Source organism: Anolis carolinensis, chromosome 2 (genome assembly GCF_035594765.1).
Source record: "Anolis carolinensis isolate JA03-04 chromosome 2, rAnoCar3.1.pri, whole genome shotgun sequence".
NCBI classification, from domain to species: domain Eukaryota; kingdom Metazoa; phylum Chordata; class Lepidosauria; order Squamata; family Dactyloidae; genus Anolis; species Anolis carolinensis.
The window spans coordinates 207,638,200-207,661,403 of NC_085842.1; the positions used below are offsets into that span (position 1 = coordinate 207,638,200).

Sequence of the window (23,204 nt, forward strand, 5' to 3'; positions counted from 1 at the left end):
CAATGGGATTTTGGCCTGCATAAATAGGTGTATAGCATCTAGATCCAGGGAAGCCATGCTACCCCTCTATTCTGCCTTGGTCAGACCACACCTGGAATACTGTGTCTAATTCTGGGCACCACAGCTGAAGGGAGATGTTGACAAGCTGGAAAGCATCCAGAGGAAGGCAACTAAAATGATTAAGGGTCTGGAGAACAAACCCTATGAGGAGCGGCTTAAAGAGCTGGGCATGTTTAACCTGCAGAAGAGAAGGCTGAGAGGAGACATGATGGCCATGTATCAATATGTGGAGGTCGTAGGGAGGAGGGAGCAAGCTTCTTTGCTGCTGCCCTGGAGACTAGGACGCAGAACAATGGCTTCAAACTACAGGAAAGGAGATTCCACCTGAACATCAGGAAGAACTTCCTAACTGTGAGGGCTGTTCGGCAGTGGAACTCTCTGCCCCAGAGAATGATGGAGGCTCCTTCTTTGGAGGCTTTTAAGCAGAGGCTGGATGGCCATCTATCGGGGGTGCTCTGAATGAGATTTTCCTACTTTTTGCAGGGAGTTGGACTGGATGGCCCATGAGGTCTCTTCCAACTCTACGATTATATGATTCTATTATTATATTTATTTATTCCTCGCTTTATCTTTCCTGAAGGAGACTCAAAGTGGATACAATATACTTTCAGACTTTTAAAGTTCTTGTTCTTATTTTAAACTGTTCTATAATAATTTTATTATGTCATAGTCTGGGATCCTCAGATAAGATGGTGGAATATACATATTTCATTCAATCAATCATCTCCATATCTAATGGAAGAGACAAATAAACCCGCATTCGTCATTTTAGAACTATGTTGAATGACAAAATTCAGGGGCTAAGGGCATCCAACCAAAACATTTTTTAAGACTTCATGCTTGTCCCAGTCCTGCTTTCTGATTTTCTGTCACTGTGAAGAGGAATTCTGGGGAACTCAACACTTGCACATTTTGTGAACCAGAGATGATTCTAACAAAAGGTACTGTCCACTTGTGAAGCCAAATTAGCAATGCGAAGTAAACATATATAGAGTTGCACTTAATTTGCATGAGCTATGCAAGTCACTATTCAACATTGCTTAGCAAAAGTAGCCAAAATGGAGCTGTCAGCAAGTACATTCAAATAAAAAATAAAATACAAAATGCATATCGCTACAATTAATGAGACAAAGGAAAGCTGGAACAGAATATTTAAGCTGTCTTGAATCTTGTGGTGGGAGAAAGGTAGGAACTAAGAGTGCAAATTGAGGAAGTAAGAGTGGAGAAGGAAATTACACTAGGCACAGAGCCATTTGCTCCTGGACAACTGACAATCCTAAACTCCTTAATAGATATGGAAAGTCCAGGTTCTTTAAGATGTTGTCTGTGTTATTCCTTCAAGTCACCTTGGTTCTCAACCTGGAGTTCCCAGATGTTTTTGGTCTACAACTCCTAGAAATCCCAGCCAGTTTACCAGCTAAACTGGTAATAAAGAATAATAAAGTTAATAAATAAGTTATTAATAAAGTTATTAATAAAGTTATTATTGAAGGCAAAAAACATCTGGGAACCCCAGGTTGAGAACCACTGTGCTAACATATGGTGACCTCACCAATTGTTTAGATATTCTTAAGCACAGAATACTCAGTTGTATTTTTGCCATTTGCTTCTCTTTAATCAATGCAATCTGTCCAGGTTTTAATTTATGACTGCAGTAAACATTGCCTTCCACTGGTGTGATAAACTAATTCAGAATGTTCCCCTTATGCACCATAGTCTGTGATAACGTCATTTTGCCCACAGTGTGCTGATATTGCCTTCTAGTTATAGTAGACACATAGAGAGCAAAAACATGGAGATGAAGGCATATAAGGAAAACTCGGAACTGTAGCATGGATGCACTTACCCTAAAAGGTTCTTTTGTAATAATTCCATCGTAAATACTAGCCAAAACCATTTTAGGTGGAGCAGTAGATTACAATGAGGCTCTTCACAACTTTTCCCTACATATACTGGTCGATCATTCACCAAGAGTGGGAAATCTACCAATGTTGGATGCTTTTGTAGAATAGCAAACAGTCTTAGGGCCCTTTCATGCAGCCATATAACCCAGAATATCAAGGCAGAAAATCCCACAATATCTGCATTGAAATGTGTTATCTGAATCCACACTGTCATATATTCCAGTTCAAAGCAGAAAATGCAGGATTTTATTCAGCTGTATGGAAGAGGCCTTAGTTCCTGACATTTGCAGTAGCATAAGTTAGCAACTGACTGTGTATTTCCATGTGGCACCTGGTGAAAAATCTTGAAATGCTTGGTTTATCTTGGTTTTTTTTTTTTAAAAACTATATCAACTTGTGAAAACAGATCAAAAACATGGAGTTATTAATATAAATGCACCTGGCATTCAGTAGTAGGTATTTCTATACACTGTGTGACCACATTTCTCTTGAGCATGGATCCAATCATAATAACACATTTCCTAATTAATCTGCTCCCTCAGCTCATGCATTTCTCCTTTTGCTCCTATACTAGCAGCAAGCTCGGAAACAAAGCAAGCAATCAAGAATATAGGTAAGAAATGTAAATTTTAATGACTGTTTTATTTTCAAAATATATTCAAAATAAATATATGCTTATCATATTGTGTAATGGTTATTACTGAAACTACAGTCACAACTGAAAAATACCAGTATAAATAAAATGGAACAGGAAGTGAGGGAGAGACAAAAATGGATAAACATAGATTTTATTGAACACAACAATTATACATTTCAACACTTTTAAAGTGTTATATTGGGACAATATTCATACATAATCGCTTAAAAGAAAAAGCTCTTACAGCAGATAGGCTGGGAAACATCCTTTTGAAAGATAAGAAACATTTGGAGCAGACTGCAAAAACCAGTAAAAATTAGAAAACACAATTTATCATTTAGTACTTTACAATCTAATGTGCAGAATCAGTGCTTCTCCGAATTTCAAGATTATATTTGTTATAAAGCGTACTACCCCCTTAGGCCATTACAGGTTGCAATGTCTCTCATTAGGACTATATACCCTGTATTAGAAAAGGTTGCTATTGTGCCTCCAGGTTTCAGCTTTCAGGTTGTATAAGCTCTCTATGTCATGCTACATCTTTTTCTTGGCTAAGATGTCCCTCACAGCCAATAGTTTCAGTTTCCAATGTGCAAAAGAGTAGTATGTGAACTCAGCATGGTACTTCTAAGGGTGCTGCAAGGTATGGTTAGGCAGAACTCCCTCCAACTGTTTGCATGCAGGTATACAGAAATCTTGTTTTACACATAGATAATTAAGCTGCTCTAAATGTCTAAGGGAAGCTTGCATTAGGTAACAGAACTGAAGTCCTTTTGGTGATTCTATTGTTAAATGGGATTGATTTAAAATGGCAATTCAAAAGAATGTATGGCCATTAAAAAAAATAAAAACGGCACTATTGCAGGAGTCGTCAGTCACCTTCACAGTCTTGCCTCTGCAGTGAAAAATCGGTAATGAGATTATATCCCATTTAGATATTTCTGAGGATATTCTCTGCACCAATAACCTGGATAGGAATCCAAAGTGCTTTCCTTAACCAAAAATAAAATTTAATCCATGTGCTATTAATCATCCATATTGCTAGTAGAAGGAAGGCTACAGAATTGATTTCTAGTCCCAAATGATGCTGTTCTGCATTTTCCTTCCTTCTTTTAAATGGTGGCTCCAGAATGAATTTTATCAGGAATATGCCAAAGGCAGCTCATGGTTGGAACCAACAAGATGCACTATACCACAACAGAGAACCTATAAACAATCATGCATTTATTCAAGAAATTTGGCAAATTGGGATATAACCTACCTTATCAGCATAAGCACAACTGTTCATTACGAATAGAAGTTTAAAATTACAACAAAATGGCAGCTTCTGTCAATGTAACTCAGTGCTCTTCATACTCTTGAGGTCTTACCAGGATTAGCCATCTGACGCAGCTTCTCAGGATGCTAAAACCACTATCTTTGATTAGCCTAAAAGACTGGAATTTCACCTTTCTTCGGCTAATAAAATACCATTTTAAAGCCTCTTCACACTTGTCTACTCTTTGGCTTACAGATTTTAGTGGAGTTTCCCTAGTTTTTGCTCTTAACATCTGGCCTGATTTTGTAGCTCAATCTTCCAGAAGTGTGCTGGATTAGCAACTGAATATTGTTTGAACAATAGCAATAGGATACTGTCCTAAGAGCAGCCAAAAGGAATGCTCTTAGGACCACACACTGCTCTATTTTACACACACACACACACACACATACATATATATAAGTGGAGTGTTCTTGAAAAATGATTAATAGCCCAGCTATTCTTTTGCCCAACTGTGGAGCTACTGACCATTAAATATACTCAAGATTCATGAGCTATCAGAGTAAATAAACACTGTTCAACATTTAGAGATATTGTCATTTTTCCAATTTTCTAGTTAAGTTATAAATATTTAGAGGTCCCATTTCTTTTTTGAAATGCAGATGGAAGTTTTTTTCCATACTAACATGTCAGCTAAGGGAGTCCAGTCCACATGTTTAGGAAAGAACCCTTACATGTTACATTTTAAGGGGATTATCAAATGTGTATCCCTCCTCTGTTTACCTGAGGGGCTCCTCGCATATCCTCTGTCCCAAAACACACAATTTTATACATCAATCAATCAATCAATTTACACCCTACCTTTCTCACAGCATGGAATGCAAGGCTTCTGTGCCATAAAATTAATGTCACATAAAAAGACATCTGTTTCAGCACTCTAGCAGTCAATAGTTAATTTTGATGATTTCAGGTTGCTTCTGAGCCTGAACTAAAACTTTGTCCATCAGGGAGACTTGTTCAGTGTCCAAATTATATGTTCAGGCATCCTAGATATTTTTGTGACCCCACTGTTAGCTACAGTTTTAGAAGACTGCAATGTAGAAATTATTTGACTAAAACTCTGTATCTGTATGTGTATCAAATTTTTGTTACACTATTCTATTTCTACCACTATTTGGTGTAATTTCTCTTGTCAGGTCTCAAGGTAAATGAGTAATAATAATAAAAATGATAATGAATTTATTATCCTCTTCCTATGGCTTGAGGCGGGATACAACATCATTAAAACAAGAGATAACACAAACTTGGGTTCCCACATTCTGGAGCTTATGTCTAGGGATGAGTGAATACCACTTCTTTAGATCTAGTTTCATTGATTTTAATATTAAACTAAGATTTCAAATTATTTAAAAACTGCACAACATTAATATAAGACACCCTACAGCCCTGGTCCCCAACATGGGGCACATGCTCACAAGGGGGCAATTTGATTATTAAAGGGGGCAATTCAAGAATGAGTTATTAGCAGTGATTTTTTTTTTGCATTTCTTATGGTTCTAGGAGCCTCATAGAACATAAAAATATATTGCGACATACATAAGCATTATTAGAAATCAGAATGTACACGGTGGTCAGGTGGTAACAATGGAGAAGGGAAATCCTACTCATAGAGAGAAAGGTGAGAACATGGAGTGAGCATAATCACAGAAAAGGGAGGCCACTTTAATTCCAAACAGCCCACTCCTCTCAGTGTTCTTTTAGCATTACAAACTATACAAAATATATAAAACATTTTTTGTTCTGCATACAAATGTAGCAAGTAATCTGTGAAAAAATCCAATTATTACTTTCATAAGCAAATCAATATTTTTGTATGAAAAACATTAAAAATGATGTGGCACCGGGGGTGATCAGGATTTTAGAGATGCTTTGGTGCGGCATGGCCAAAAAAAGGCTGGGAACCACTGCCTTACAGCATTCTGAAATTGGTGACAGAGCTGAAAGTGTGAGGCTTTGTTACTTGATTAAAACAGCCAGCAATGACTTACTTGAGGGAATAATGCAATCAGAGTCTCACTACTGGAACTCCTTCAGTTGAACACTTGCCTCAAGCAATCACTCATAAACACAAAACAGTTGGACTTTACAGCCTTCTGGTGGCTTCCAGCTCTGCTCATAAACCATGGTCAGAATTGCAATTAAAGAAACTGAAGCCATCAAAAAGGTTACTGAGTCCAACAAACTCCCCTTCAAACAGTTAGCTGCCATGAATATGCTGGATCAGGTGTGCTTCTGAGAGCAAGGAGTACGCAGTACAACCCCCATATATCCATGGGACTGTACCAGAGTTTTCAATCACTGGAGTCTTAACAAAGTATGTCCTTTCTAGGCATTTCCTAGGTCTTCCAGGCAATTCTATGGTATAATTCTGTCAGGTACTGACCATAGAGTTATGATGCAAGACCTAGCAATGCCTAGAGAGATTATTCATTCAACAGAATTCACTGTTTTTCACAGTTTTGTGTATCCACACAAAGTCCTGGAACATATCCCTGCGGATATCAGGGTCATATTCTATTAAGTCATCCAAACAGAAAAGTCATGAGACCAATCATAAAAACTAACAATGCCCACAGTCAGTAAGAGCCTTAATGTCTTGGTTTGGTTTCACATTAAACATATATTCCCAGTTAAAGCAGACTGATGTTGTTAGTCTAGGAATCACTGTGATATACAAACTGTTACCATGCCATAACAGTATGGCTTTAACCACCACCCCACATTGACAATCAATTTCTAATGACATTATTTTGAAATGGAACAATTATTTAACTTAATCTAGAGAAGGCAGAAAATGGTTGCACTTCATAAAGAGAGCTTGCTTTCCTCGATTTAGACACAAATTTGTCATCGCAATAGGGCTATGAATCTTTGTGGTTTGTGGGTAATTCTAAGCATTGTTGCAATGCTGTGGTTTTATTTTTGGAATAGTTAGAAGCCGGTGAGTAACTGTGAGTTACTTATGCAATACCCCAATGCTTCTTTAGAGTTTGAGCTCAATCTGATTTCTGTACTCGCTCAAACTTATTTATTTCTATATGCCCCACTTTTCTTTTTCAAATAAATCTAACTTTTTTTTTAAAAAAACTTAAAATCACTAAAAATTTAATACATTACTTTCTGAAAATTACAGTTTTATATAATCAGCACCATAATGATCAGGATATGCCAAGGTTGTGCATCTTGTCTCTCTGGGAAATGAGCCCTATTCAGAGCCAGTTGTATTCTGTATACTTCTCAGAAGCCTATGCAGGAACACTTTTTATTAAACCATCAGACATTCACACTTGTAGTTGTAAACAAGAACTGCCTACAGGACCTAACTTGAGGGACACATGCAATCTTGGTCTGGAATCAGATACAGTAGTGTTGATTTCCCAGGCTGTGTTTCCAAATTTGGACCCTGATATAAGAGTGATAAGTCTTGCTTGCTCTTTCTTGTTTGCTAAAGAAATATCCATGGCTAATACGAGTATTAAGTCTTTTCTTTGCCCCATCTAAGGAGATCCACCAGAAAGCTAGTGGAATTGCTATTCATCCTGGATTTGGGAAAAGGGGCATAGTGGGTCGGGGATTTGAAGGTTTAAATCTAACACATTGAATCAATGTGATTTACTTAAGAGTCAACTTGCCTTGCAGCAAGTGATTCAATAAATCTAACTCTACCTGGTACTAACAATTGAATTTAAGCCTGAGAGTTGCAGTCAAAAAATACATTTTCAAATTCTTATTATATACACAATATAGCATTGAATTATACATTTGTTTTAAGTCCTTTCCAAAATTATAGTGGCTGATGTGTTATAGAAAAGCAAACATTAGAAAATCATACACAGAAGGGCTTCTGTATAAAAGTTATGTGAAGTGTGAATTGCTCTATACCAAATCCTTTGGGAAGTACTTTGCAAAGAACCACAGTAAAATGGTTCAATGTCTTGGAAGAAACAATAACAAAACTCTCTCTATACACACACACACACTGTGGTTTCCAGACATTTAGCCTCATTTTCCCTAATGTTGCCCCTGCCTCAGTCCTTTGCAGTTCAATGAACATGGGAGAGTAATTTACACATTGTCCCAATAGTATATGCCCTATTTTCTGCTCTCTTGGAAAGAAGCTGTTGGCTGTTGCACCTGGAAGAGATATTGATGAGATAGGAGCCGTTGGATACTGGGAAGTTACTTTTCTGCTGCTAATGGAGTTGAAATTCTATTTTTTATTGCCTTTTGTCCTTGGCTCTTACACGGCCAAGAAGAGAAATGGCTTTTGATTGCACTGGGATTCCTCAAGATTGTCTTAAACATCAACAGAGTAACACTTCAGATAAACTGTAGGCCTGTGATGCTAGTCACCTTTCTTCTCCTTTATGATTTTTAACATCTTTGCCTGATGAAGAAGTCAGTGAAGCTTTGAAAGTTGGCAGGATATATTTTACACTTTGGAGTTGAACCAAAAAAGGTGTTGTTGCTTTGGGGGGTTTGTTGTACTAAACAGTGAAGCTTTCAATATTACAGTGTGCTTGGGTCTTCTGTTATAGGAGTGTGCTTTAGACTTTCTGACACTTGCAAAGCAGAATGTTATCAAACCAACTGGCTCCTATTTAGAAGAGGAAGGGATTTGGAGAGCTGTCCAGACTTAATTTACATTTGACAGACAAGTGCTTGTGTTGATACAGCCACAGCATGTGGGGGCTCAACGGGTTCTTAAAGTCTGCAATGAATCCTCACTGTAAGAATGATTAAGCTTTCGGGTTACTGGAAGTGCTGCTATTAAACAATATTTAAGCCTTTAATTATGTTTTAGAGCACAGAACATGCTATAGTGCTTTTGTCGTTAAAGGTCTGTCAACATTTCCATTTTAAACCCTCATTTCTAAAGGGTTTATAATTTGGTCGTAAAAATTCATTCTAGGCTGGAACTTGGCATACAGGAGCTCAGCCCATGAGCTTTTTCTTTATTATCCAATTTGGTTTAAATTAGTTTGGCCATTTTTAAGTTATAAGCCTGTTAAAAAATAAATGTTCTCTGGATTCAGATGACTTCTCAAACTTATTATTCAGAAATTAGCTTACCACACTCCCACACAGAGAGACCCTTTTCTGAGCCAAATATGAAAAGAAAAAAGGACAATTGTGTTGTGTGGCAAAGATATGATGCTAACTCTCACCAGAAGAAAACTGCAATCTCAAGAGTTTACATTAGTTTACATTAGTTTTGTAATATGTATTCCCGTAAAACAAGACACCGTTTCTAAACTTACCATGCAAGTATCTTGTAGATGGGTTGTAGCAAATCTAACTAAGATCCAGAGACAGCTTTTGATATGCGAAAGGTGTCAGTGGGGTGGTATTTGAGTCTTTAAAATAAATGCAAGATAGTATCAGAAGAAGCCCTTAAGACACCTATATAAAGCAGGTACTTACATGGTGTTTTTGTACTAATGCGGTGTAGTGAGCTACCAGCTTATTTAGAAAGATACAGATACCTTCCTTGTGTATCAGAGGTGCATGGATATATTCCTATACAGGTGGCATGGACACTCCTGCTCTATAATTTACTTTCCCAGACTCACAAATCCACCATGTTTGTTAGGCACAAAAATGTCAAATTGTCCCTGTCTCGGTTTTTCTGTAGATGAGTGACAGGAAGGCACAGGGAACAATTTACAAAAAGCTGGTCCAGTCTTGTATGGAGAGATGTTTAAATGGTACCACTGTATAGCTACTTACAAGCTTTGTCTGTACTTGCTATTAGAGGAGCCATCAATACATAAGTACTAAGCCCAGAACATATTTACTGAGAGACAGAAAAAGCATATTTAAGAGTTTTGCAATGTGAAGTCCTCTAGATATTGTTGGACTGCAAGTCTCAGTATCCCTTATCCCTTGCTATGCAACTTGAGGCTTCTCGGAGTTGTACTCAAACAATATCTGGAGGTGTTGTTGAAGGCTTTCATGGCCAGAATCACTGGGCTGCTGTGAGTTTTCCGGGCTGTATGCTCATGTTCCAGAAGCATCATCTTCTGAAAATCTGACATCTATGGCAGGTATCCTCTGAGGTTGTGAGGGCTGTTGGCAATTAGGCAAGTAGGGTTTATATATCTGTGGATTGTCCAGGGAGGGAGAAAGAACTCTTGTATGTTGGAGGCAAGTGTGAATGTTGTATTTGAATAGCCTTGTAGCTTCAAAGGAAGCAGCCACACTATGAAGCTGCAAGGCTATTCAATGCTAATCAAGGTGGCCAATTGCAACATTCACACTTGCCTCCAACAGACAAAAGTTCTTTCTTCCAGCCTGGAAATTCCACTTGCCTAGTTTCCAACAGACCTCACAATCTCTGAGAATGCCTGCCATAGATGTGGGTGAAACGACAGGAGAGAATGCTTCTGGAACATGGCCATACAGCCCAGAAAACTCACAGCAACCCAATATCTGAAGGGTTGTAGGAGTCTTATCTCCAGTGTATACTAGCAGTCAGTAGTACGTAGTACCTGAATGTACCTGAATGTACAATGTATTTATAGATTGTACAAATGAATAGCTGAACATTGTTGACACTGTAATCAAGTATATATGTGTTATAAAAAATCAAACATATAGATAATTATATTCTTTAATTTTACCATCAAAATAGTTTCATAGAGCCTAAATGGCAAAGGTAAATGGCACACTTTATGCAATGGTAATACAGAGAGTTAAATCGTTTAGACATCCCTGGTGGCACTGTAAAACTCAGAAAGGAGAATGTGAAGGTGTTTGTACTTCCACAAAATGGTGACTTGTAATTTGATAAGCAATAGAGAAGTACAAGAGAATGCCACATAAATCTGTGGTCCATTGGTTAAATCAGTATTAGAAAAATGTAACAATTTAAAAGAAAACAGGAGAAGCTTCCCCTTCACCCACACTTGTCCAGTTTTATAAGTTTCAGTGCAGAGAGGCATTCATCCTATAGATTTTAGAGAACTGTTTGAAAATGGGGTTGGGACCTACAACTAATCTCCAGTAGCCAAGTACCAACACAGGTAACATACGAGAGGTGAGATGCTCTCTAAATGATAGTAGGACATTTTGTTTGAATGCACCAATGCACAAAGATGAGATATTTTCTTCAATCATGTGATTTGCCACTAAAAGTCAAAGACAACAAGGGCAGCCTGCCACTGGAAAAGCTTCCTGAAAGAAGGAGAGGGCACCTTCCCCCATCCCACACTCAATCTTTTTAATACAAGAGCTTGTATAACAGGAATAATCTATATTGGTTTGTATTATACCAGCAATAAAATATACCTTAGCTTCAGTACCATGTTTAGCCAATCACAGAAGCCATTTGTTGGCTCGTATATTACAAAGCAATAGAGATTTAAGGGATAATGGTTATAGTGGCAGAGTATACAAAGCAATAAACTACTTTTGAGGTTGGTTAAATGCCAAGTGATGCTGAGGCTTCAGTGCCATAAACATTATTTCTATTATATGACAAGATAAGAGGATACAATAAAGCACAAAGAAGGGAAGTCATTTTCCGGCCTCATACAAGTTCTGTGCTTTTGATTTCTTGGACGTTCCACAGATGACACCCTTAGTAGCACAGGATTAAGGGGAATAAATTGTCCAAGAGGTAGGTTTAAAAAGCAGACAATTGTTTGAGGAAATGGCTTATATAAAAGTAGTGATGCGATCAAACTCTAAGTGGTGATTTGTGGTAAGTATAAAAAAGTGAAATGTTCCGATTTTTTTCGTTGGTAGCTGTCTAAATCCTCTGCTTTGCAGAATACAGTCAGTGTTACTGCACCAGCCATAAAAAACCTTCCTACTACAAGGCAGCCATGCTAGATAAAGCAAATCAGTAACAGTCTTCTACTTTAAATATTTGGCAGTGCTATCTACAAATGCCATGTGTTTGAAATTAATAAAAGTGGATGGAAATAGGAGTGCATAGTATTAACAATGGAAGGCTATATTTTGATAGCCAGATAAGGTATTAGTTGAACCCCTCAACCGAAAATTTCAGAATTGCTTCTCATGGGTACTGAAATGTTTGGTTCTGTATTTCATATTTTATTTTACTTTTGGGGTTTTAAAAATATAAATGATTTAATAAAAATACTTTAAAGTATTTTCATATACATAATGGGGTATCTTGAAGATAAGAACTAAATCAAAACACAAAGTGAAAATGCACATATACCTTATAAACATAACATGGAGGTAACTTTATACTGAGTATTTTAAGAATTGTGTGCACTGAACCATCCAAAAGCAGAGGTATCACTATATCTCAGTCACCTATGTGCACAATTTTGGAGGATTCTGGAATTCAAGATAAGGGATGCTCAACCTGTACTACACAATTCTCAGTTATGACCTGGGAGACTCCAACTACAATTTCCATTTGCCAGCCATTGTAAAAAGCTTTTGCAAGGAGATGAGTGGAATTGGTTGTTCATGCAGTCCAAGTAAATGGTGGAATAGAAAGTGAAATGGATGTGTGGCACTTCCCCATGAGGAAAAAAATATCCAGTCTGAATTGACTCCCTTACATGGCAATTTGACTGTGTAAAATGGCCATCAGTCCTTTCTTCTAACAACAGCAATTTTATGTCTCTGAGACAGTTAATGGAAGAGTGTATTTCAGCAGGTCTAATGAGAAGGTTGCATCATTATACATTTTTAGTCAACACCTTTCTGTTTTTAACGACATTGCTAAAGTTTATTACCCACATCCCGCTACATTGAGGGTGTGCTTTATTATCTCAAAGTATTTTAAATAGCTTTAGAAGATTATTTTAAGTAGCCTTTGGGGATGCCCAGTGCCTTTGCCAATAGGGCTATTTGGATCTATTTCACTTGACGCTTCCAGCTAAAACCTTGGGCTGCTTCTTATGGGAAATCTTCCTGACTGGAACGGATGCTTGCGCATTACAACAGCTACACAGAAACAGGGATGTTTTCCTTTATAATTTACTAGCTGTGCCCGGCCACGCGTTGCTGTGGCGAAGTATGGTGGTATGGGAAATAAAGTATTGAGGAATTGGTGGTAGTTAAGGTCAAGGGTAAAGGTTTTCCCCAGACATTAAGTCCAGTCGTGTCTTACTCTGGAGGTTGGTGCTCATCTCCATTTCTAAGCAGAAGAGCCGGCGTTGTCCGTAGACTCCTCCAAGGTCATGTGGGATGACTGCATGGAGCAGCGTTACCTTCCCACCGGAGCAGTGCCTATTGATGCACTCACATTTGCATGTTTTCGAACTTCTGGGTTGGCTGAAGCTGGGGCTAACAGTGGGGGCTCTCTCCGCTCCCCCAATTCAAACCTGTGGCCTTTCGGTCCAGAAGTTCAGCAGCTCAGCGCTTTAACACGCTGCGCCATCAGGGGATATTATTTCCTAAAGGTTGTGAATATACAATATTTCTGACTGGTTTTTTGTTTGTTTGTTGGAGGCAAGTATGAATGCTGCAATTAGGAAAAATGATTAGGATGTAATGGCCTTGCAGCTTTAAAGCATGGCTGTTTCCTCCCTGAGTGAATTTTTTGTTGGGAGGTGTTAGCTGGCCCTGATTCTTTCCTGTCTGGAATTCCCTTGTTTTCAGAGTGGTGTTGTTTGCGATATTTTATGTGCTCCTACTGTCTGTGGCCCTGAGAAAACAGAGGATTTTCCAGACTTTGATGATGGGAATACTTTGTTGGGAGGTGTTAGCTGGCCCTGATTGTTTCCTGTGTGGAATTCCCCTGTTTATTTACTGTCCTGGTTTTAGAGATTATATTGTTCTACATTATTCTATCCCAGTAATTATTTCATATTAAAGAAGAATCTCACTTATCCAACATTCGCTTATACAATGTTCTGGATTATCCAAAGCAGTCTGCCTTTTCATAATCAATGTTTTTGTAGTCAGTGTTTTAAATTCATTGTGATATTTTAGTGGTAAATTTGTAAATACAGTAGAGTCTCACTTATCCAACATAAACGGGCCGGCAGAACGTTGGATAAGCGAATATGTTGGATAATGAGGAATTAAGGATAACCCTATTAAACATCAAATTAAGTTATGATTTTACAAATTAAGCACCAAAACATCATGTTAGACAACAAATTTGTCAGAAAAAGTAGTTCAGTACACAGTAATGCTATATAGTAATTACTGTATTTATGAATTTAGCACCAAAATATCACAATATATTGAAAGCATTGACCACAAAAATGCGTTGGATAATCCAGAACGTTGGATAAGCGAGTGTTGGAAAAGTGAGACTCTACTGTAATTACTACATAGCATTACTGCGCATGGAACTACTTTTTCTGTCAAATTTGTTGTATAATATGATGTTTTGGTGCTTAATTTGTATAACGATTACCTAATTTGATGTTTAATTGGCTTTCCTGAATCCCTTCTTATTGTCCAACATATTCACTTATCCTGCCGGCCTGTTTATGTTGGATAAGTGAGACTCTACTGTATATTGATAATCTTAAATTCTCTGCTCAGAACTGGATTATATGAGGCTCCTTCTTCACAGCTGTATAAAATGCACACTGAAGTGGATTATATGGTAGTGCGGAGTCAAGATAATCCAGTGCAAAGCAGATAATATAAGATTATAAATGGGTTATATAGCTGTGTTGAAGGGCCTTGAGTCTACACTGCCATATAATCCAGTGCAAATTAGATAATCTGTGGAAGAAGTCTAAGTGAGGCCTAACTCTGCCTGTCCCCTAACTGAATCCTGGCTGTCCCTTGGTTGCTAGGCAACCAAGTGGGCAGAGATTAGCCCTCTAAACTGGCAGCAATTGGATAAAAAAATTATTGCTCTCCCTCTAATTAGGACTTTATTTTTCTTTTCTTTTTGTTGTATCAACCTTGAGGCGTGGATGATGGGTTGTATTGTCAAATTTTGAGGTTGGGGGGCCTGTAGTTTTGTTGTTTTGTGAATTGCCGTGATGCCATCACTCTTTTATATATATAGATGTAAACAAAGGTAATCCTATCTGTATTACAATCTGTATAGAGTGTTGAACAACGAGGAGCATTTTAATCTGGTCTACGTAAATGCTAAAATTCATGTAGGCAGAAATCTTTACCATTCTGGGTGAATTATTGCCATATAATGAATCTATGTGCGATAAATAAAAAAGGTCATATCCATAGATGTTTCTGGTAGAAAACCTAGTATTATTTAAACACTTTCGAAGCATACAATCTTCTAGTTTATTCATGTGTGGATCTAGTATTTCAGGTATGAAAGATCTGTACAACTCTTGAAAAACTCCTGAAGGCCAACACTCTTGCTCTTTGTCTTTCTCTTCTGATCTGATTCAAATAACAATTTGAATCAGATCAGATTCAAGAATGCTGAGGATGTTATACATAGTATGCCGGGGGGTGCTTTAAATGCGATTTTCCTGCTTCTTGGCAGGGGGTTGGACTGGATGGCCCATGAGGTCTCTCCCAACTCTATGGTTCTATGATTCAAAGATTCACTTTTGGATTTGAACAGAAGAGAAACAGAATAATCCCTCATAAACTCTTCAGCAACCTTGGAGCAGTTGACAAGTATTAACCTAACCTACCTCATAGGAATGTTGTGAGTATCAAAAGTTGGGATTGCAATTGCACATAATAATAATAATAATAATGATAATAATAATAATAATAATAATAATAATAATATCACACAGTCCTAGACACTTGGGAAGTGTTCGACTTGTGATTCTGTGATACGAAATCCAGCATATCTATCTTGTTTGCTGTGTTATATAATAATAATAATAATAATAATAATAATAATAATAATAATAATAATAATAACAACTTTATTTGTATTCCGTCTTGTCTCCCCAAAGGGAATTGGGACGGATTCCTACATATAATGGCAAATATTCAATGCCACCGTAAACAAACAAATACTGACATAAAATCCCTGAGAAACCCCGCATATAAAAATAACATTAAAACCTACCATCAAATTAAAGCCTAACATCTAAATTAAACTACATGTAGTCAAACAAAAGTATATAATAACCTAAAATCCAAACAAACATCCACATTAATTTACAACAGCCAACTAAAGTTCACATTGTGGGTTGGTTATGAGTTCAACGGATGTCCTTTAGGCTGGTGTGGACTAGGAAGGTCCAAATACGATATAGTTCTCCGCCAGGAGCCCGGTAGTGATCTCTCTTTACCTAATCCTCCTCCTCTCCATATGCTAGTGAGCATAAATAGGTCTTCAGTTGTTTTTTGAAGGAGAGGAGGGAGGGGACCAGCTTTATTTTTTTAGGGAGGGAGTTCCAGAGGTGGGGGGTGTTCACGGAGAAGGCCCTCCCTCTCATTCCCACCAGCAGGGCCGGCCCCACTATTGAGGCACCTGACGCCGCCGCCTCGGGCGCAGGCCCGGGGGGGCGCCGTCAGGCTGGGCGGGAGGCGGGGCACCGCCCTGACGGTGCCCCGCCTCCCGCCCAGTGCGCCCTGGCCTGTCTGGCCTGCTAGAAAAGGCCAGACGGGCGAGCGGGGGTAGCGTGGGAGGCGGGGCCAGCTCTGACGCCGCTCCCCCCCCCCCGCCCAGCGTGCCTTGGCCCTGCCTCCCACGCAGCGTGGGAGGCGGGGCCAAGGCACGCTGGGCGGGGGGGGGAGCGGCGTCAGAGCTGGCCCCGCCTCCCACGCTACCCCCGCTCGCCCGTCTGGCCTTTTCTAGCAGGCCAGAGTTCAGCGGAGGTCCCTCCAGGCCGCAATCGCGGCCTGGAGGGACCTCCGCTGAACTCTGGCCTGCTAGAAATGGCCAGACGGGCGAGCGGGGGTAGCGTGGGAGGCGGGGCCAGCTCTGGCCCCGCCCCCCGCCCAGCGTGCCCTGGCCCCGCCTCCCACGCCCTGGCCCCGCCTCCCACGCAGCGTGGGAGGCGGGGCCAGGGCACGCTGGGCGGGGCCAGGGCGCCGGTGGTGGGGGCGCTTTTCAGCACCCCCGCTTCACATCAAAAAATATCTCCAGCCGGCCCTGCCCACCAGCCATACTTGAGATGCTGCCCAGGAGCTGTCTACAGGAAGACTGGAATAAGACTGAACCCAGCAAATACTTTGTGGACTCTAATAGTCAGAGTGAAATGGAAAATAGATGTCTGCTAAACATAAAGTGCATTTTCACCAGTGTCATCTTCCACCGTGTCCCCATTTTCAGCAGACAAAATGGTAAGGCCTTTGGATAAAGATTGCCCATCCTCATAACTATCATGTTCCATGACCATTTCTGCACTGGTTGCACTTTTCCTGGTTAATTTGACATTGACTCAGGGTTTCTCCCATCCCAAATTGCTCTCCCACGAATCTGCAGCACTTTATCAGTAACCTCAAGTTTACAACTTTTACAATGTGCACTTTACCTAGTCTATTATTACAACCTCACTGTTTTTAATTTCATGTTTTATTAAGTCTGTTTTTATTTCGATAGGTTAATGTTTAAATTTTGTAATTGTGTATGTTTTTGTCTATTGATGTATTGTATATTGTTCTTGTTTTTATCCGGGCTTGGCCCATGTAAGCTGCCCCGAGTCCCCTTCAGGGGAGATGGAGGCGATGTATAAATAAACTACTTCTTCTTCTTCTCCTTCTTCTTCTTCTTCTTCTTCTTCTTCTTATTATTATTATTATTATTATTATTATTACCTTATCCAGAAGTAGACTTTATATTCCACTATTTACTTGACCTGTATGAACAACCTAGTTCCACTACCGTGTTTCCCCGAAAATAAGACAGTGTCTTATATTAATTTTTCCTCCCAAAGATGCTCTAGGTCTTATTTTCAGGGGATGTCTTATTTTTCTATGAAGAAGAATTCACATTTATTGTTGAACAAAACAAAATGAACATTTATTATATACTGTACAGTAGTTGTCATCACAAATCAGCATAACCAGACAAACTGAGTCCTATCAAGAATTTCTTGTTACTACCATTATTTCCATGTACAACACTCTATAGTACATACATTTACCAATCCTGCATGCTCTGGTGTTCTGTTCGGCAGGCATGCTTCCAAACAAACCTTTGCTAGGTCTTACTTTCGGGGGAGGCCTTATATTTAGCAATTCAGCAAAACTTCTACTAGGTCTTATTTTCTGGGGATGTCTTATTTTAGGGGAAACAGGGTAAATTATTAAAACACATGATATTTAAACTCTGGTTGAAAACATGCTGGTAGCCTGTATCTTCCAGCATGTTTTATAAATGTTTTCTCTAACTGCAAGCATTTTTGGAATGGAGGGATAAAGAATCACATTAATGTAATTGGGAATCTATATGGATTTTTTAATGAAAAAAGTTCATCCATTGTGAACGAACTGATTTTTTTTTCTAGCATCAGGTTGTATACTATCTATTAACTCTAATGGAATTTCAAGTGGCACAATGAGGGCACAAACCAAAATGTTACAAAGCTGAAATGGCAAACAAACATTTGTATATTTGATTTGAAATAAAGACAACCATCTCCATGAATGTGACTCCAGATTGTATATAGTCCTAAACATAGAAAATCTTGGATCCTCCTGCCCCCAATCCCCTTAAGAGACACATTTTTGTTGAGCAACTACTTTAGAGCAGAGGGCAGGGGTAGGAGGAGAGAATATGGGGAGGAATGTAAAGATTTGTCACCTGTCCTCTTAGAAAAGAAACGAGATAAACGACCTTCAGTAGAATCATTTTAAAAGAAGCATATGCAGTACATTTAGATCTCAGCTGTGTCACACCAAGCTTACTGCTGGGAAGTGATCGTGCAGGGAATCCAAAAATAACAACCATTAAAGACCTAGCAACCAAAAACATGTTTACAGACCCATTAAAAGCCCAGAGGTTTGAATAGTAGAGCAGAGAGGATAGCAATCAAATTTGGGCCATCCTCCTTCTAATCAGCTTTCAGAAAATAGTAATAATGGAAGAACTGGAAATTAAACAATCAGTCAGTGACACTGAAATATATGCTTGTAGACCTCAAAGACTAAAATATTAAATAGCCACATTATTTCCACTTTTCAAGAACAAGTGAAGAAATGGAGTGTGGCCACATTTCAAACCTGTTTAATTTCTTCTTTTTATCTTCTTTAAAACATATATAGAGACAAATAAGAGGGAGCCCTTGGGGCTCAGGTGTTCTTCCATGTTTCACAAACTGCAAACCAAACCCTTATTTCATTAATTCCCAAAACGACTCCAAAAGATAGCCTGTACTTCCCCATATAAGGTCAGTGCCATATGCAATAGCATACTAACACTGACAGATATAATTAAATTACTTCCACCTCTGAAGCAGGATAGATGGTCTTGAGCCTTCACCCCAATACAGTGTACTTTAGAAAATGAAAATTTAATTTCCAGTCAAAGGAGATGCAAGAGTGCGTTTTATGAATGTCCGATGCAAGTTAATAATTTTAACTGTTTTATAGTGCATTGTACAATTTTTATATGTGTGTTTTATTGTAAGCCGCCCTGAGTCCCCTGTTGGGTGAGAAGGGCGGGATATAAATATTGTAATAAATAAATAAGAGTAGACATGAACTGCTGTCGTCTTCATTCACGCAGTTGTTTCCGACTCTTCGTGACCTCATGGACCAGTCCACGCCAGAGCTCCCTATTGGCTGTCGCCCTCCCAGTTCCCTCAAGGTCAAGCCAGTCACTTCAAGGATACCATTTATTGCTGTAGGTTGGATATTTTGTCCCCTGCTGTAACTGCAGAGAAGTTCCATCTTGGAACTCAGTACTTTGAAGGCAGCTAAATGCTCAATAAAGCAGATCCATTTCCAAGGTGCTTATCATGCTATGAACATTGCAATATTTAAAATGAAGAACTACATTTAATAATAATAATAATAATAATAATTTTATTCTTATATCCCGCCCCATCTCCCCGGAGGGACTCGGGGCGGCTTACATGGGGCCATGCCCAGACACAACAGCACAAATCAGATAAAACATTAAACCGAGCAGTAAAACTTCAACATGATTAAAAACAGTCATAAAAGTCAATATACACAATAATATTAAAATCCCGATTTGGGTCAAAAGATCCAGGCCAAGGTGCAAAGCAATATCAAGTTATCAGGGAGGGATAATTATACAGCAGGTGTAATACTTAAAGTGCTGAATGAATCCTAAAAACAATCCAGAGGGTCTACTGCTTAATAGGTAAATAACATGATCCCACAAGGATCAGTCAACGAAGGCCTTCTGGAATAGCCAAGTTTTCAGGCTCTTCCTGAAAGAAAGTAGGGTAGGGGCCTGCCTAATCTCCCTGGGGAGCGAGTTCCACAGCCGGGGGGCCACAGCGGAGAAGGCCCTCTCCCTTCTCCAAGAGGAACATGTGTTGGATATATGGTGGTGAGTTTTTATTTATTTATTTATTTATTTACATCACTTTTACCCCGCCTTTCTCTCCGAGGAGACTCAAAGCGGCTTACAGTAAATAGGCAAAAATTCAATGCCTAAAAACAATGTTTTACTGGACACATCTTCCCAGCATATTGATGATTTGATGTCCTGGCCACAAAAACACTGTTCTGGCTATGTATTTACATACAGGTATCTTCACAACGAAAACACATTTAGAGATATGCTGGAACAAACTTTCAACAGACACACCTGCCACACAAAGCAGCCTTGATTTACTGCAAAGTTGTACAATTGTTCAGGTGACCTTGAAGCTCAACAGTCTATTGTTCAATGGAGACAGCCTTATTAGTCTATTGCAAAAAGCACAATGAATAGACTTATGGCACCTTAAACATCCATTCTTTATACATTAAAAACAGTAGATTGTGCCACAAAAGTTTGTCCGCACTATGACATACTTTCTTTGTCTTTAAGGTGGCAGAAAACTTACTGTTCCATTAGCAGAACAGTCTACTCTCACTAGTTTCTCATGTGAACTCTCCACTGGAAAGTAAATTATTGTCACCCAGTAGCAGACTGCCTAGTTCAGTGTCAACCACATTTGACCACAAGGGATGGCACTAAACCAACACTGGCATTTCACAGTGTGCCCACAGTGTGAATGCAGGCTACTGGACAATGCATCCGTATCATGGTCCTCTTTTTCGGCCACTAGAGTACAATAATATCTTAGCAAAAAGTTTCACTGGACAGGGCTTTTTTAAAAAAAGGGGGGGAGAGAGAATTTTGTATTTCAGATTGGATACAACCAAGCCATTGCATATGATTCCATTTTCTTCCAGTTGCTTTTATCTGCAAAAGATAATGTACCATGGAATATCTACTGCCATTCTCTCATATTTTTTTCTATAGATAAGCAAATGGCAGAACACAGAACTTACTGTATCCTAACATACAGTAAAAAAGCTACTAATCTCAATTTAGCTACTAAGACAAAAGTACAAGAATAAGCCTTGCTTATCTTAAGGAGGCTTACTTCTCATGTGAGCTCCTACACCAGTCTAAGAGTTGCTAAATGTGTGTACTTAAAGTTTGCTCTCTTTTAAAGATGTTTAAATACCTTAGAAATAGGAACACTCACATAAAAGTATAATTCCCTGGCAGAGCATCTAAACATGTAAGAAACTACTCCCTTTGACCTTGGCTTGCAGGCACACATTGGAGTAAAACAGACCCAGTGAACCATGGATCCAGAGTACTTAGGCCAGAATTCAACTGGTCCCAACTAGACAGACTTGTTGAATCAGTCACTGAATGGTGACTCACAGACTGACGGAATATTAAGTTGGAAGGGACCACAGGGGCCATTAAGTCCAACACCCTGCAAGGCAGGAAATATATTTTCAAATGCCATTGTTTCAACATTGTTTCATCTAGTTAGTTCAAACTAAATCTAACAAAAAGATTAAGGTCTCTAGCCGAACCCGCCTTCTTGCAAAACCTGGTAAGAAAATCACTCAAACCATGGAACTTCACTTATGAGTCAGGTTATTTCTCCATGTGAAAACAAAAATGCTTACCCAAAAGCAAAAGATAAATGTCCTGAGATCATGAGATTCATAAGTAACCCAAAGGAGTGCTAAGGGCTATCCTAGAAGCTCCAAACAAATCCCTGAAGTTTAGCAGCTCACACAAGGAGCATCTCCTTTGAATGAATCTAGGATTCTAAGCAGAAGTAGTTGTTTTTCTTTGCTGCCCATGTTCTTTGCTTTATTGTTTGTATTATGGCATTTTACTGTACATTGCTCAAGCATATCCAACTATGGAACAACACACACATTTAATAAATAGATAACAGTAAAATAATCTCAAGATTATTTTCAAAAATATGGTAGGACAGCTGACATATGTGAGGGATCTTCTCAGGTTAAATAAGTCTCAAGGAAAAAGAAACCCAGTTATATTGTCAAATAATATTTATGGGAGATCAGTATAGCACTTTATTCCTCTGAATTCCATAGTTGTGACAGGGAGAACGTTTCAGAACACCACTACATCACAAAAGCCAAGTGAATTTCATTACTTTGGAGCCTTTGAACTTGCTCGTAACTTGGATTTACACACTGCAAATCCCCCGATCTGATTACCTTCAGTGATCACGTAAAACACTGGCTTTAAACTCTTTCCCTTAGTGATAAAACAGCCACTTTGATTCACAACGACACACTCGCAATAAAGTATACTGTAAACGTACCTGTCCGCAGCCTGGGGCATTGCACACAAATGGCCTGTCGTCTCCCATATTTTTCAACTACTGAACTACGCAAGACAAAAAAAAGGAAGGGGGAGAAAAGAAGAAAAATATGTTAAATAAGCCAACAAAGAAGGCAAAGTACTGATGGTACAGTACTATTTAGGAAAACAGTTCATTAGCAGCAATGACACAGGTGCTTGGGGGCAGAAATGGCTCAAAAGAATCCGTGGGAACAAGTCTCTTTCCTACTCATGCCAAGAAAGGGTGGAATAATTCTTGCCCGCCATCTTGTTGCATAGATATGACCCCACCACTTGGATCCATTGCAGACTCACTCCATTTCTTGGCAAGTAAATAAGGATGTTAATTAGTGGTGGCAATGGAAGAGTAGAGGGTCATAATGATGTCTCCTGGAAGGCATATTGATGCAATAATTCTCACCCTGGCTACCACTATGCCCCTTGGATTTTATTAAAGACACACTTTCACTTGAGAGACTCTGGTGCACTATTATCACTGAGGAGCAGACCGTAAGGGTAAACCTAGTTGTGATACCCATGGAGATATTTGAAGCCAGTCATATGAGTAGTGAGAGACCATGGCCTGCTGCAGCTTTATCTCCTACCTATTTCCACGTTTAGATTAAATCTACACACATG

At 39.0% G+C, this 23,204-nt stretch overlaps 1 protein-coding gene across 5 annotated transcripts in view; it reads right to left on the minus strand.

The window, feature by feature from the left end:
- Positions 1–23,204, minus strand: part of atf7 (activating transcription factor 7) — a 130,071-nt gene that overhangs the window by 69,349 nt on the left and 37,518 nt on the right. For 3 of the 5 annotated variants that reach the window (XM_062971612.1, XM_062971611.1, XM_062971614.1), the window contains exon 2: positions 22,546–22,605. In XM_062971612.1, coding sequence (XP_062827682.1) covers positions 22,546–22,593 — 48 coding nt within the window. In that variant the 5' untranslated portion in view covers positions 22,594–22,605. Of the gene's footprint in view, positions 1–22,545; positions 22,611–23,204 lie in introns of all 5 variants that reach the window. The other 2 variants (XM_062971610.1, XM_008103650.3) reach the window with 1 other exon arrangement.